Below are 16,432 nucleotides of genomic sequence, written 5' to 3'. Positions count from 1 at the left end.
TATCTAGATACAGATGGGGTTATGATACCTTAAGTTCATTACTAATTCCCATATCTCTGACTTGGGTCACTACCTGCCAAAATGCATACACTGTTGTAAATACTTCCATATTGGCTTCACGATAGTCTTCTATGATAAGGTATAGTACCATCTTAGCAAGAATTGAAAAGAAAAATACATTCAATTGTAATTAGAATGGGAAAGAAAAGGAGAAAGATCTTAAGATAAACTAGAATTCACAACATCATGAGATAAAAACAGAGCTGATAAAATACTGTCAAATTAATATCCATGACCCACTGTGTAAAGATCAGGCTTCAGCATGTTCTAATTGATTAATGGATGAGTATCAAAAAGATGGACTGAAGGTTTTCTGCAGTACGGATTCATTCTTGAGCATATACAGTCGTTTATTCTGTATTTTAAAAGAATCCCTTAAAGTTGACATAAAAAGATGACAGTTCGTGCTATCTCACACTGTCGGCCCAGTTCTAGACCTGATGTGAATGTTGTGTTAATGAGCAGCATAAAAAATGTAAGCATAAGGAGCTCACCTACTCAGTCACTTTGTCCCTAAGCAGGAAGATCTGTATGTAAGCAATACCTTGCTGATGTATGTCTAATTTGTTCTTAAAAGCTTCAGCTTCTCAAGCCATCATTCCTCACACTTCCTTACCCTTAATGATAGAAAGTTATTTTCTAGTTCCAGTGTATGAACAGACAAGAGATCTAATAAAAGTTTTTAAGAAGAAATATGCTTACCAGTTTTTCTGCCATAGATAAATAGTTGCTGTCTGGCTCCACCAGGAGACAAGTCATTTTAAAGATACTTAAGTATGTGTTCTCAAAAGCACCTGATACACATTCTGCAGTTTATTGTGCTTTGTTACTGTATTGTATGAAAGTCTCTGTTTTTATCATGATTATCGTCAAAACACCAATGTGGAATAAATAAGTAACACTATGCTTGTATGCATACAAAGACACTTTTTTCTTGGCTAATGCAGCAGCAAGGAATTAAGTTTAGTGCTTCAGATGCAAGACAAAGGCCATCCTCATTCAACCAGCCTTTCTTCTGAATGATCTGTATGAAATTATGAAAAAGCACTGGATCAATAGGCATTTCAGCGTGATGACACTTTGTTTCTAAAGAATCCAACTGTGATAATTCACATCAGCAAAAACGGTGAACATGCTTTTACGGTCTGTAAAGTAAATAAGCCACTTTTAGGGAAACTGGACCCTTCTTGCTTTGGTGGCAACTTCAGCCATTTGTCCTTTTCACATTCTGGAGCAATCACTGTCTTCAAAAGAAATACAAACCTAGGCATTGTGGCTGGTGACTGGTTAACATGTATGGGTCTCCTGCTTGATCAGATTCCAAAATCTGTTTTGTTTTCTCCAAAGCTACCAGGCTGTAGCACCAATTAGTGATCTTGGAACAGAGAGACTCTACTGAAACTGAAGAAGAAAATTGGAGTATAGAGTACATGAAAACTTAGTGACTGCTGTCCACAAAAGGATGGCTTTGCAATTTGTTGTAAGGAATCTGCTCGCTGAAGTATCAAGGTGGCACTGCAAGACTGTACAAGCAATTTGTCCTTTATACTCTGTCCAAATGGAAGATCTTCATATCTAAAATATGGATAACCTGGCTGCCTGGTGAACCAGATCTTGTGATACAGCTAAAAAATTTCTAGCTGATCAGAATTTCATGCTTATGAAACACACAGTGCAAACCCTAGACTGCCCTCTCCAGAACTGCAGACTGAAGGTGTGGAAAAAAATGAGTATGTTCTTCTCTGGTGCCAGGATAACATCCTGTGTATTTTTGAAGAGACCATTTGAGCCAATGACAGATCCAAAAGAACAAATCAATTGAAATTGAACATCTCTGGCAATTGTAGCATCTGAATCTCCAGGGATTGGAGATTCTCAGGGGTCTGTAAAAGATTTGTAGTGTAGTTTCTAACTTTGTAAAAGACTCTTTCTTCAGAAATACTGCACAATATCAGGATGCATGCCCAGCAATGCTCAATGTCTGCTATTATTTTAGAAAATGGGAAAAGCTGCTATGAGTGAACAACATCCTAAACTCTGAAGGATATGATAGAAAATCAAGTGCAAATACCTGCCATGAATTTTTATCAAGGGGAAGAAAAGGAGTAATGTTGTACTGCACGTATCTGGGGAGGTGAAAGGATCACCCTTTTGATAGGATCTCAGTGTTGTTTCTTGTGTCTCGACCTCTTTCTGTGGTTCTTATTTCAAGAAAATATTTTTCTTAAGCTGATTCTTAAGCACCAACTTCAGAGCTTCTTAATTTTGTATGTCTGAGTCATCACCAAATATCTTTGGGCCTTCAGAGGATGCCAGGAACACAGAGATGAGAGAAATGAAATCAGTGCTGTGGGAATTCAGCTGAACATGCCCTCTGACAAGATAGTGAGTGTACTATCTGGGATTTTTTTTTCCTGCTGTTACATAGAAGGTCTTTAATTGAAGAAGTAAAAGATCTTCCAGCAGAAGAGAAACTTGATACTCTGCATTGTGAAGAATTTGAGGTAGAATTCGCCGCTTGATTTTTTTCATAGAAAACATCCTGTAGAGGCTCTTTTGTGTCTCAGAGTTCAATAATTAGGAACAGCTTTTTTTCACCTGTTGCTTTTTATTGTCACCAGTTGCACTGGTGAAGCTATGGATGTGGTCAACTGATGCCTATTTGAGAGGAGTGGGCAGAAAGTTGTTAAAAACTTCTACTTACCCTTAGTTACAGAAAGTTTTGCATAGTTTATTGAACTCCAGACATTATAGGGTAGTAGTACTATAGATCTACTTTGCCCCAGTCAGCACCTTAGCAATTCCACATGTTTGGAATGAGGGGCTGTCTTTGGTTCAATTCAACTAAATCAAAGTGAATTTCATTAAAAAATGATTCCCTTGTGGCAAGAGAAGTAAAGCTTTAATGCTCTGAAATGGTATAATAGTAAAATACAAATTCATATTCTCTTTGAGCTTTACAATATGCAATAAATTCTCCCCCCTTTATGAACATCGGATAGGTTCATGCCTGCAATTTTTGTAAATGTTAGCAGGACTGCTTTAATTATTTTTCTAAGAGTAGAAATATTAATAGGAATGATGCTCACTTAGAAGTTGTGCAATATAGCATGTGTGTAATATATCTATAATCTACTTATCCAGTTGTCACAAAGCATTTTTCTTTTTTAATAGCAGTACTTCACTTAAGAAATTATTAAATCAGATTGGATTCACTTACATTTTTATAAGTACTCTGAATTCAACTTGTATCTTAAAAATACCATACAAAATGCAAAACTAGGAGATTGACCAATGAAGATCCATCATGTCCTAATTTATAAAATTACACTTAGGTATAATGGCCCCATTTTTTACCCTCATTTGTATCTCAGACCAGCATCTCTCGCTTGCTCGCTTCTGCATGCGCTATGTGTTTGGTAAAAGCGTAATGAAGGAAACCTGTTGATCTGATTGTTTAAAGTATAGTGACAGCAAAATGTTTACTGCGGTGTTATCCCCTGCTTTTTTTAAAAAACAAAAAGAAGTTTCAGATGGAAACAGTCAGGTCTGTAGCTTGTCGTATGTTTTATTTAGCCTCATTAAGTGGTTAGAACATGATGCCTTGTGTTGTGAAATGTCTGCAAAATTTTATGTCAGACTTTTCTCACACAAAGTACATTATTTCCATAAACATAGTTTGGAATATGTATTAGCTGCATACTGATTGATGGGATTTGATTGTGTACTTGGCATTGTTAATAAAACAACAGAGACTTGTATTATCTTACCTGATAATACAGGAGCAGAGGAACCAGTACAGGGAATTAAGTATCAGCAGTTTGTTTGTTTGTCCAACTATATTGTTAAAATCTAGTCTTGGTTTTCTGTGTAATTTTTTTGCTGTTGCAAATAGAAGAATGAGATTTTAAGTAAAATCAGAATTTGTAGGTATTTCCGTTTCAAACCTGCACAAAAGGTAAAAGCTTTCTACTTGGCAATTGCCATTTAAAGAATTATATTTTTCCTATTGCATTTTACTTTGTTACTAGTGCTACTGTACTCTAGGCCTAAGAAAATTGAATTAATTAAAATTTTATTTTAGAGAAACGTGGTTTGTTCAGTGCATGTTGCAGTGCAAAAGTTTATGAAAAGCCAATGATCTCGTCTCCTTGTTTGTTAAAAAAAAAAAAAAAAAAACAAACAACTTTGCTAGTTCTATCTTAATACTTGTTATTGGGATTAGTAGCTGCACAAAACATCTTCTGTAGCATTCTCTCTGCTGTACCAGAATAGAGAATTCTTGCTAGATGTCATATCAAGAAAGGCATTCAAGACAGCTCATGAGTGAAAGTATAGCAAAACTTAAAGCTGCATCAGGAAGGAGAATGGGTATACATGGATAACTTCAATGAATGTCAGCTTAGATATTTACAATCAAATTTATTTTAAAAAATCATTAAGAAATGTTGCTATATTTGTACTTCAAATACAACTTATCTTTGTTTACCCACTGCTTATTCTCAAATTAGATTCTTTATTAGTTCATACATCCAAAACAGAAGCAAAATTTTACTTAATCCTTCAGCTTCTCTGTACATGGTACTTGCCTTGTGACTTCTATCAAAATCATCCCTTCGTATTAACATTTTGCACTTTATTGTTCTCTGTTAATAAGTTCAGTTCAAGCACTCACTAAGTCCATTTACAAAGAACTATTTAACATTTAGTAGAGTGGTAAAAACAGGGATTTTGAATGGCATCTCATTTCATATTACAAACTTTGGCTTATATGTTATCTATTCAACTTACCAAAATTGTAATACTTTTTATTGATTTTATGATGGTAAAATGCTTCCCTGCTCTGTATTTATCAGAGAAAGAATAAATAAAATTCAAAGTGTCTATTAGGAAGCATAGGCACTAAGAAATTGAATGACAAAATCACAGCTATTTTCCAGATAATGTTATATACGTTTCTATATTCCAAAACCTCAAGTAATTCAGAAATAGTTTCCATCCTTCCCCATTTGGAACTCTAAAGTTCTTTGCTTTTTGTTTCAAGACAAGTCTTTATGTTTCTTTTTTAAATGCCTTTTCTCCTTCTTCCCTTTCTCCTTCTTCCATGAAACAGGGAGACATTTCACCCTGCCTTATGGTAGAGATGTGCAATCATTTATAAAACAAATTAGATCAAGTCAGAGAGCTCTAATGTAATTTTCCTTTTGATTGGTTATAGTTTAGACTCGTGTATGTAATCTACATTTGCATTTTCCAAAGTCAGTCTTGTTGTTATTTCTCTATAATTACATCCATTTAAGCAAGGAGTTCTTTTTCCATTTTCTTGTACTGTACCATCCCTTGGACTATACAGCATCAAAACTGGCATGATTAGATATAAATGTGAGATTTGTTTTCTAGACAACCACTGTTTTCTTTTTAAATCCAGTAGCAAGCTGCTTGCTAGCATACTAATGCTTAGTATTTATTCTGGGGGTCTTACTAAATATATCAGTTTGTTTAAGAAGCCAGGTGTTAGTGTGTATCCTGTTACACTAGAAATAACACTCAGTGCTACTGCTGTCTTAAGTTCAGCTCCCAAAGCAATCTAATTCTTCAGAGTCAGCTTCAGTAATAGAAACTATAGAAAATTAGTCTAGAGTCTGAAACGGTAATAAAGTGGATCAAAGCTTCTATTACATTGCTGTGACTGCTTTTGGAGTAAAATGATGTAAAATGCCATATGTATAACATAATTTACATGTGTCTCTAGTGGACAGTGTCTGTTCTAAGATGTGGAAATCAAATTAGAGAGACAAAGCAGTGTCATTAACTTATAGCTCAGATGTCAGTGGGTTCCCATCAGTGCTGCCTGTTATCTTCCTGGTTTTGCAGTTTTTCAAATGCAGTTTTGTAACACGGAAACAAGTGTTTTTGCTAAACATAATTACCATAAGGTGTTTTATTTAAGAACTGAAGGGAGTAATGTCCTTAGTCACAATATTTTCCATATCCCTTTATTTTCTATGAATTTCCAAAGTTCAGTGCTGCTAGAAGCACAGCCAAATTAATACTGAGGTCTCAGGCACATAACTGGTCTGGGGAGGCTGGTGGTTGCCATTGTGCTGGACCCTGCAATCCAGACTGCCAAATTCAAGACAGAACTAGAGGAATCTTACGCTTTTGAGCCTTTGAGGCTCAAAGCAAAATCTTGAATGCAGATACTCTTTCTGCTTTTGTATGTCTGTTCACTTTCAAAAATAATTTCTAACTTGGGTTTGGCAGTATAGTTCTCAGTGCAGCATTTGCTTGATTCCACCATCTCCTTTCCATGGCTTATGAACCATCTGAAATCATTGCATTATTCATCCATGATGATTCTGATTTCACTTTAAGGATTCTCCTCAGAGGAATATAGTCGGTGTTTCTGCCTCGAATCAAAGGCAGAAACCTAGCTCTTCACACAGTAAGTTCACTGTACTGGTATTTACAGCTCAGATGAATTCCCAGGCTTTATTTTCCTTACAGTTGTTGCTCCCTAGTTTGAATCTTAATTTAAAGGAGCTTTATGCATTTTTATACTTGAAAACGTACAAGCCTGAGGTTTTGGCTGAATACTGTATACATCAGTTACTATAATATACACCATATATAAGGTTATTGTTACTTGTGTTTACTAGGTTTCGCAATTCTACTTGAAGCCCTTCAAATTTGATGCTTCTAACTCAAGTAAAAATATTAAGCTCATGTAGAATCAACTACTTTGGAGTTACACCAGGGCAGAAATTCCGATTGGCTCACATGGGAAACCTTATGTTTTGTTCCTGCTTATGCAGTTAGAAAAGTAGTCTAACCATTCACGTTAGAATGATAGTAACTATAAAAATTCCAAGCAAAATTGCTGGCAAACACAAGTGGAAAAAGCTGAAATTTAAAGATGCTTTAAAAATCTAAGAAATTTAATGATGGCCTTTTGTTGACTTTTTGGCCTGAAAATTCACTGGTCAGGTGATTGGTGGCTTTTGAAGCTTATCATTGCTTTGGTTTTGGTTTTGGTGTTCTCATGTGTTCATGGTCTTTTAACGTAGAAATGCAAGAAATGTTACCTATGTAGTCAGCTTCCAGAAAGGTAAGATTGTAAGCGTGAAATAGTGGTTGTAGGCTTTGTTAGCAAATCCAAGTTTGATTCAAAGTCCCATCAAGGTCAATGGAGAGATGCTTTTTCACTCCCACTGACTTGGATTAAAGGGATGGAGGCCTGTAGGCCTCAGACCAGGTAGGAACAAAAGTAGCAGAAGCTGAAAGTTCCAAACAAGCCTCTGTCCCTTCCCCACCAACATATGTTCAAGTATTGACGATAGCTAGATGTTAGGAAAACTGTAGTCTGTTTCCCAGTTGTAGCAGATGGGGTGAATGGTGACTACAGCTATCTGGCTTCAGTCCAGAAGACATAGCTGTCTGCTGGAACAGAAAACATGATGGTGTGGCAGAAAGCCCTGAATGGGTACCAAGAAAGACTATATTGCGTTTTCTGCCCCTCTGTTAATGCAAACTTCATGTTTCATGCTGGAAAAACTCCTTACACCGTTGTCGGGGTACTCATTTTATGTGTGTCCTACTTGAGACACATACTGAGTGATGTTCACATATGCTGAGCACTCCGAATGCAGTTGAAATGGCAGCTGAGGGGCTTTGCATTCTGTAATCCAGCTCTAAGCACATCAAGTTAAATTTAGTTTAGATGTCTCTGGGTCTCAGTTTCTTGTTTGTAAAATCAAGTCATCCCTCTGCTTCACAAAAGATTTGTGAAAATAAATTCCTTCATGTGTATTAGGATGTTTTATATTGTAGAACCAAACACAGCAGAGAAATCTATAAAGAACTAAATAATTCCCCATTCAGAAGACAGTTTTGCTGATGTTTAGTAAGTAAAACATAAAATCAGTTTTTGAACAGGGAGATTAAAATTAAATAGCCTTATCTTGTCTCATGCAGAAGCCCTGTTGAAAATAATGATGAAATAATGATGCTGACATGTCAAAGGAAAAATAAGAGCTGCACACATAACATTGATCTGATGGGTCCTGGATGTTATTGAGTGTTGTGTTTCACTTAAACTTGCCAGTTTTGCTTGACTAAATTTGAATGAATTTTGTATATCAGTGGTTAGAGAGTAATTTATGGTGTGCGTGAGGACAAGAATTTCTAGTTATCACATATTTTCAGTCCATCTGAATAACATCAACTTCAAAAACCAGTTTAACTGAAATGGACATGGAGTTTAAGAAGTCTTATGCTGGTCAGATAAGATATAACTCAGACATCTAGGACATACTTATAAGGCTAAGTAATTCATAAAATTTCCAGGGTGTGAGGTTGTATGAAAATAGGCAAATAAATCCCATTTCTGTGGCAAACAAGGATGACAGGAATCCCTTTCTTTTGTATCACTTTGGAAAGAAAATTTGTTCTCTCTGCCTTTACTTAGGCTATCTACTTCTCAAACTGGAGAATATTTCCAGGGCATTTGGAGAATGTTCAAGATTTTCATTCGAACAGATAAAGATCTTGTTCACAGCTAATACTACAAGTAGTAGAACTTTTGATTTTCCCAAATGCAGTGTTCCTAGAGATTTCTTGTGTCTTACAAATCAGGTTAGAAATACCCAATGGGAATTTGTGAACAAATCATTTGGCTACGTCTTGACTTAATACGGGCTTCAGTTTACAGAATATGCATGTCCTGTCCATATTTGGGTATTATAATTAGTACTGCTTCTCTGAACAAAACCAGTATGATCTTGAGTAAGTCCTGAACAGCCACTAAAATATCACAGAAACATGCTGTCTTTCCAGTGTTATTCATACAGCATGTCGACATGCTGTCTCATGCTCTTAAAAACACAAAAGCTAGCTTTTTGTTTTTCTTACAAATGTAAGCATTTCATTAAAATTCCTCTGACGAAATAAAAGCCACCTTCTTCCTCTTTGCCTCTTTTTATTCTCAACTACCAAGCCTGTGCTGCCAGTTTGTAGTAGCAAGTTTTCTATCCCATTACCTTTCTGACCAGATAGCAGATTACTAATTTGTCTCCTTTTTTTGCTGTACATAACATAGTTCTTCCTGTTTCCTTATTCAATGAGGTGTTCAGCTTGAAACTTTAGTTGATGTGTAAGATTTTGTTTGAATCCTCGTCTAGTAATAATCATTTTGATTTTGCATCTTCAGAACAAGGTCAGTTTCCACTGAGAGATGACTAATCAGCATCTTACCCCAGAAAACTGCCCTTTGCCTTTTCATTTCCTTTTCTTCCAAATAATGGATAATAACTTTTTTTTTAATAGTGCTCCTGTAAAAGGAACCAATTCACCCCTTATGTCTGTACAGTGTATTCATCAGTCCACTTCCGCCATCCTGTTTGAACAGTAGTTAGGATGAACCATAATCTGACCATAAAATACCATATTTGTGTTCAGAGTCTCCTGGGAAACAGTGATCAAACTAAAATATATCTTTATGTAAAGTGTAGGTGACTACGAAAAAACTCAGAAAATAGAACTCAGTAATATATGGATGAAGACATAAAGGCATATTCAAGATTTGAAGATTACTTCTGTTCAGTGTCCAGTCCACCAAGCGTAACACTTAAGTGGTAAAAATCTGCTCCTAAAATTATTCTGCTTCAAATGATTTTTTGCTTATTTTTTTCTCACTGACTCCAAGTGAGTAATTCCATGCATAGAACACTGTATTATTAATATTTAAGTTTTGGTGAGGTGAATCCCAGCAACCATACTGCTCCTTTTTAAAAACGTCTTAATGCATGATGTCTGCTGCTATCAAATTCCTTGAGCTCACTTTCATTTCTTTTTCAGAGGTGTTCTTAATATAACAAGAAAAAAATCATTCTGTAGGTTTGAACTGACTTCAGTCCTAGTTCAGATGGCCTAATGCAGTAAAGCATACTCTTAAGACCTTGCATATTCAGCTCAACATAAAAGTGCTGTTTGATTAGGAATGCGTTCCTGAAATAGGAAGATTGCATCTTGTATTAGCATTATTTAATCCTCAAATACTTAATTGAATGTTTTCTGAAGTTTGCAATTCCAAGATACTCTTTTCCTGTGAATGTTTTTTAACAACTTCATTTTTATATTCTGTATTAATTAAATCAAAGCAATTCTCTGTTCTTCAGATTAGATTTAAACAATTTAATGAAACCAACCAATGTAATTCGTAACATTTTTCAATTTGCTCCTAATTTAACCTTACATATATTGCTTAGAATAACAGACCAAAATAATTTTTACAGTACTATCACAACAGCTTGAGACATTGTTATTCATGGTTTAGTTTTATGTGTTTATTTACAGATATTGATTAATATATGTTTCACTCTTAGCAGGGAAAAGGTATTTTGGGCAACAGCATGTAAACCCTACATTTATAAATCAGATCATACGTGATTTGAAATCTATTTAAAGCAGATAGGTATTTGAGAGACCATTCAAATGGCATGTGCACAGGGTGTATTTTACAGAACTCAGATGATGTCATTACTAATAAATCACATGTAGAAGAATGCAGCAGCAGCATGCTTTCCCACATCACAGAGAATAAATTGTCTTCATAAAACTGCTAAAGTTTCAAGGAGAGGTTATATGTTACACGCTTCCTCACAAACAGCAAGTTGTAGTAGGTGTAATACCTCATAGACAGGCCTTCCCAGTGTTCATGAGACCGTTAGAGGAATAGAGTTCTAAATTGTTAACAGCTGCTATGCTTTGCATACCCTGCTTCCTTCATTACAGCTTGACGAACTCATTCCCTTTGCTGTACCTTAGTCCTCTGTGTCTGTATGAATGTTTGGGTTTCTGCTGGTGGTTCCATATTCTGCATGCTTTCCTTAAAGTGAAGCAATGTGCTTTCCCATAAATGATAAAGATTATGGGTTAGCCTCCTACAGGCTCTGTGTTCCTGAGAAATTGGCTCTTTCTGTTGGTGATAACTCATGTTTTGGTGTCATTGTTCTGAATTGTCTTCATGTTGCAAAATTGAGTTGAAATGTACTCCCATGAGAGTTAGCTTTTCATATTGGGCTGGAAACTCTTCATCTTTGTGTAGCAATTTGTTTTATTATAACGACTGGCTTTTAATTGTACCTCCCATAATGAAGAGCTGACTTAATACTCTGTGCTAATCTTGTTATGACTTTAAAAAGGTAAGTAATTTCTCTAACAATTCCTAAGTCATGGTAAAGTGTTAAAGGGTTTTTCAGTTTTCTTTTTCCCTTTATTTTTCACATGAATTTTTCACTTGTAGCATGAATTTTTCTTTGTGTCTTTTTCTATTTTTCTTGTAAAAAAGCCTTTTGTGGACTGATTTTTATTTGCAGCAAAACATATCATGTAAATATAAATAAATCCAATTCAGTATAGTCATTGATTTCATTTTTGAGACCAATCATGATTGATAGAAATTGTCAGCAGGACTCTTTATTTTACCATTCCTTTAATTTATTTTTGAGTATTATATTTCACATTCTATTTACTACTGCAGCTATGGGAGAAAGCTAACAAGTTGCATTCCAGCATAATGAAATTATATCTTATAGAACATAAAATCAAGTTTGCTTAAAAAAACAGAGTAATGTGAACTGAATGCTTTGGGTTTGGTTACATCCTGCCTGAATTACGCAGGGGAATACTGGCTGGTGGCCCACTGTATCATCTGCCAAGATGCATTGTGAGCCAAGAGGCTGTATAATGGTCAAACAGTAAATCTATACTTTTCCTGTGAAAGGTGAAACAGACATAGGTTGTTATTTATGTAACTACCTGTGAATGAGAAGAATTGTAGTAAGTAATACTACTAATCACTCGCCCCAGTCAGTCATGGTACTATATGCAATGTAATATGGATTTCTTTACCTAACAGTAGCTTTGAAAAGAATACAGTTTTTTTGTAAATGTCAGAAATAACAAAGTAGTAAAACATGCAGATAATGAATATGATAAAAGGCACTTAAAGCACATGACCCCATTTATACAGAGCTCCATTGCTGCTAAAACTGTATGTGTTACAAAACTGGTGGGTCTTATTCAAAATCATTTTACTGCAGTTTTGTTAAAAATCTCAATGTGCAATTTATATATTAAATGAACAGAAGTATTATGTAATAACTAATTTTGATGTTAGTTATGTTAAAAGATGGTTTGTATTCTGCAGCTGTGAGCATAGGTTGGGAAATGACCAAGTCTAGCTGATCAAGCCTTTTATTTTATTATCATGGATTCCTCTTCCACAGCTGCTTTTAAAATTTGTGGGAAGCAAATTATTTCTCATACTGCATATGTTGCCCATCAGGTGAGTGATAACATGGAAACTGTAGGCTGGGTGTAAGAATTCAAAAAGTATATTTAAAGTCCTCTGTGTGCACAGAATTAAAAAAAATGACCTGTAAGAGGCTGTGTGTGAAGCCAGCTGTCTTTTGTTACCATTGTCATTTGGACACTGTAAGAGCAAAACTTTGTCAGCACGTTTTCTATATTAGAAGATTTGATCTGCAAATCTCAGCTGCTCTGTTCATTATAAATCTCTTGTTTTTGTCCATACACTAGCTCCACTATAGGTTGGAAGGGCTTAAAGATGAACTGAGGAGGAATAGAGGCTACAACTCGAGAGTAACTATTACTGCTCAAAGGAGCTGTTTTCCATTCGCAAACATTGCTTTGCGCTATGGGTTTGGGCTCCTTTTGTTCCTCCACTTTGTTGAAGACTCTCTCTTGACTTCCATTTTACTTCTTTAGCACTGTCTTTGTCTGCTAACATTTTTCCTCCTTCTCTAGTAGCTTTTATCTGTGTCCTTTGGATCACATATTTTACTTTGTTTTAGTAGATTGTTTCAAATGTTTTGTATTTTTGGGTTTTTTTTTTCTTTTTCTTTAGGACTGTGTTATCTCACTGAGTTTCATTCCACAGTTTGCTGAATTGCTTGGTTATTTTGCAGCAGGCCCATTCCTCGTTTTTTCTCTTTTCATATGGTTTTCAGTGAGAAATAAGAGAGCCTCTTCCATTTTAAATAGCAGTCTTACACACATAGGCCCATGTCTCCTTTTGAACACACCATCTTCTGCCTTGCCATGTCCATCCTGCTTCTCTCTCTCTCAATCTGTGCTGCTTTCTCTCTCTTGTGCTTTCTTTCCTACCATTATACCATCTTTTTGGTCCAGAATTGTCCTTTGGTAAATTATAGATAAATATTTACTTCTTCGAAAGAGAGATCATGTCATGCCTTTGAAATCTTGTAAAACAACTCTGGGCCAAATTTGGGCATCATTAATATTTTGTTTGCAGTTTTCTTATATAATGGTTTTGGTGGGAAGGAGGGAGGGTTTGGGGATTTTCTGTTTGTTTTTTTAAACAACAGTTTTCTTCAGGGAAGGACACCATAACCCACTCTAAGTTGCAACATTACTTTCCATAAGTTATTCCATTACAATAAGTAGACTGTTGCACTGTAGAATCCAATTTTTTTATGTGAATATACATTTGGGGCAAGCTGCTGTGGAACAGAAGAAAGAGGTTTAGAAGTTGGGCCACAGTTGGTTTCAGCTTTAAATGATTGTTCCTTTCTGAAGACTTTTGAGGGTTGATTGTGTACCATTCTTCATCAGTTGTTAGATCATACAAATTTAATTTGTAGGCAATTTTTCTGCAAATTGAAACTAGTCTGGAAGATAATCTGTATTCACTCCTTCGCTTCTTCAGCAGAGGCAAATGTTCTGCAGGGAAATTATACCCTCAACAGGACTTGTGCTATTCCACTTCTTTCACCACTGTCCAATTTTACTTTATTAGACCTTTCATTGAAATTTAGCAATACATTTGTTAATAAAGTACAAAAGAGTAGGATTCTGTTCATACCCTCTGAGAGGATTGTCTTCCTGTGAATTTTACTTTAGCTGGGGTATTGTCCACACAAAAAGCTTTTTATTCAGATTTTACCAATTCAGTAAGCTGACCTGCCAGAAGATTGATTCCTGTTCAGATTAGTTCATCCAAGAAGTTGCAACTTCAGTGTTGTTATACAATGTGTTATCTTTCCAAACCTGAGAAGAATTAACAAGAGCTGATGCTTCAGGATAGATAAATGCCAAATTGTGTCATATTTACAGGACTGATACTCTTAAAAAAAGAATTAGTTTTTTAAATCTGCATGGTAAATAGGTGGAACTCTAAATACCCAATGTTACTAGAATATTAGACCAATGTGAATCCTCCAATTTCCCTAGAGTCAGACTAATGTATCTGGAATAGCACAGTGGCAGCTAAGCTTCAAGGAAGAGGATTTGTTGAGAAACCTGTTGGCATTCTCACACAGTTGCTTTTTAAAGTAGAATGGCACTGTAACATTCATATTGAACATAGCATTTAGTTTAACAAGACAGAAACAACTGAGTAAATATATCTGGCTCCAGCCAGGAGCTGTTAATACAATTGTGAGTTGCTTACACAATTGCAAAGAAGACTTATTAAATATCTTCAGAATTAACACAATCTAATTTGAATATTTAAAACTCTTTCTATAAAGCAGATCACGATAATATGTTAGTATTTTGTCTAATCATAAAACAGGACGTAGATTCAGAGTTACTGTAGTTACAATTTTATAAGAAAATGTGGATTTTTTGGTTTAAAACTGGAGCTTAACATGTAATTTTGACCACTGTGTTCTTTGATTTTACTCTATTATCATCCTTAGGCCATTGTTTCTTTTAGGGGGGGGGGGAGGCGGGGAGGAAGAGTGGAGTCAAATTCCTGTATCAGATTCTGACCATCAGCTACTACCCTTCTGCTTAAATATTTTATGCAGAATATGTAAGAACATTGCTGAAAATATGTATAGCCTCTGTCTTTGATCCCAGGAGCTTGCCCATTATATCTTTGTATTTTGCATTCTTGTTAACTTCTGTAGCTCATAGACTCTCTTCTTTCTCTGCAGGTCCAGTCCAGATGCAGCAGCAAGGAGAACATCCTCAGAGCAAGTAAGTTCTGAAACTCATAGCTCTATTGAGAAACTAAGAGAGGTCATAAGACAGCAAATGACAGTCAGATGAGAAGGATATGGTTGGGACATAAGTGGGTTTGCAGAAGAAATTAAGACAGCAAAATTCAGTTCAAAGAGAAAATAGAAGCGTAATTAGGTCATAGTGTTCATGTGTTGATGGATAGTTGCTTTCTAATTTTTCTTCCAGGTTGTTCATCTAATGACCTGGAGGTCTGTGTTATTTGTGGTGATGTATTGTATATGTTCACATGTGTGCAAGCTTTATGGGCAAAAAGAATCAACACTCAAAGACAATGAAAATGGAAATTCTAAAGTTGAATATATATATGATTTCTATTTTCACACTTGACCATGAAATTGAATGTTGAATTGCATAAAACCAAACAAAAAACATGCAAAAGTGAAGAATTCAGATTTTATTCAAATCATCTGTTTTTTAATTTGCACAATTCCTTTACTTCGTTTTATGGGAATTTTTCCTAGTCTGAAGTTTGATCCACCATATGTGTGTGTGTACATATATAAAAGAACAGAAATAAGAAGTTGTTTTAGTGATGAGAGAAAGCTGTCAGGAATTTTCTACATTATGCAACCAATTGACTTTGCTGCTTCAAAGCTAAAGGATTATTTTGTCATACAAAATGCTGCTAAATGTGAGTAGTTATTTTTAGAGTGATCTGACATTTCACATTAGTGAAAGATAAATTGGGAAGGTCTGAAGAGTTGTTTAATGTCATTTACTTGTAATTAAAAAATACCACTTAGTAATTTTAGAATTTAAAAAAATATTATTAGTTTGTCTCCAGGTCTGTTTAAATATATGATATCTCTAAAACAAGAGGTAGCATTTGTAGGAAGAAATAGGGAGAGAGAAGGATTAGTAGTCACACTCGCATCTCTCTTCCTTTCTTCATTAAGGTTATTCATGCTAGTGTTAAACCTGAACAGTTTCTGTTATTGAGTGTGTATTTTCTTGGTTTCTCTTTTAGAAATAATGGGTGTTACTTTTGGTGTTGGAACAAAGTTGTCAGAGATAAGGGGATTATATCCATTGACAAAAAAAAGTGTTGAAGAACACGCATATCAATACGTTTTAACAGAACCTTTGACTTAAGCAAATGGCATGGCTCGGCCTTCCGAATCTGAAGGTAGTACTCTAGGCACTACTCAAAGCATTCAAAACCTCTGAATTCAGTCTTGTTTTAAGGGTTAAAGAGGTGAAATGTTAGTCTGTGAAGTAGCTAACAGTGAGGTTTAGGCAGCAGTAAAACATAAACATAAAAGCACTTAATGGGTGTAGTATAGGTTTGCCGCCACAAAAT

The 16,432-nt window shown here is 35.3% G+C and overlaps 1 protein-coding gene across 1 annotated transcript in view; it reads left to right on the top strand.

The window, feature by feature from the left end:
- LOC104407142 (gephyrin) overlaps positions 1–16,432 on the top strand; it is a 131,602-nt gene that overhangs the window by 100,555 nt on the left and 14,615 nt on the right. Inside the window, exon 7 of the mRNA XM_010016333.1 lies at positions 15,045–15,087. Within this exon, the coding sequence (XP_010014635.1) occupies positions 15,045–15,087 (43 nt within the window). The remainder of the gene's footprint in view (positions 1–15,044; positions 15,088–16,432) is intronic.

Source organism: Nestor notabilis, unplaced genomic scaffold (genome assembly GCF_000696875.1).
Source record: "Nestor notabilis isolate BGI_N333 unplaced genomic scaffold, ASM69687v1 scaffold7566, whole genome shotgun sequence".
Taxonomy (NCBI): domain Eukaryota; kingdom Metazoa; phylum Chordata; class Aves; order Psittaciformes; family Psittacidae; genus Nestor; species Nestor notabilis.
Note: the sequence above shows the minus strand (reverse complement) of the source record. Positions and strands in the feature narration are given on the sequence as shown.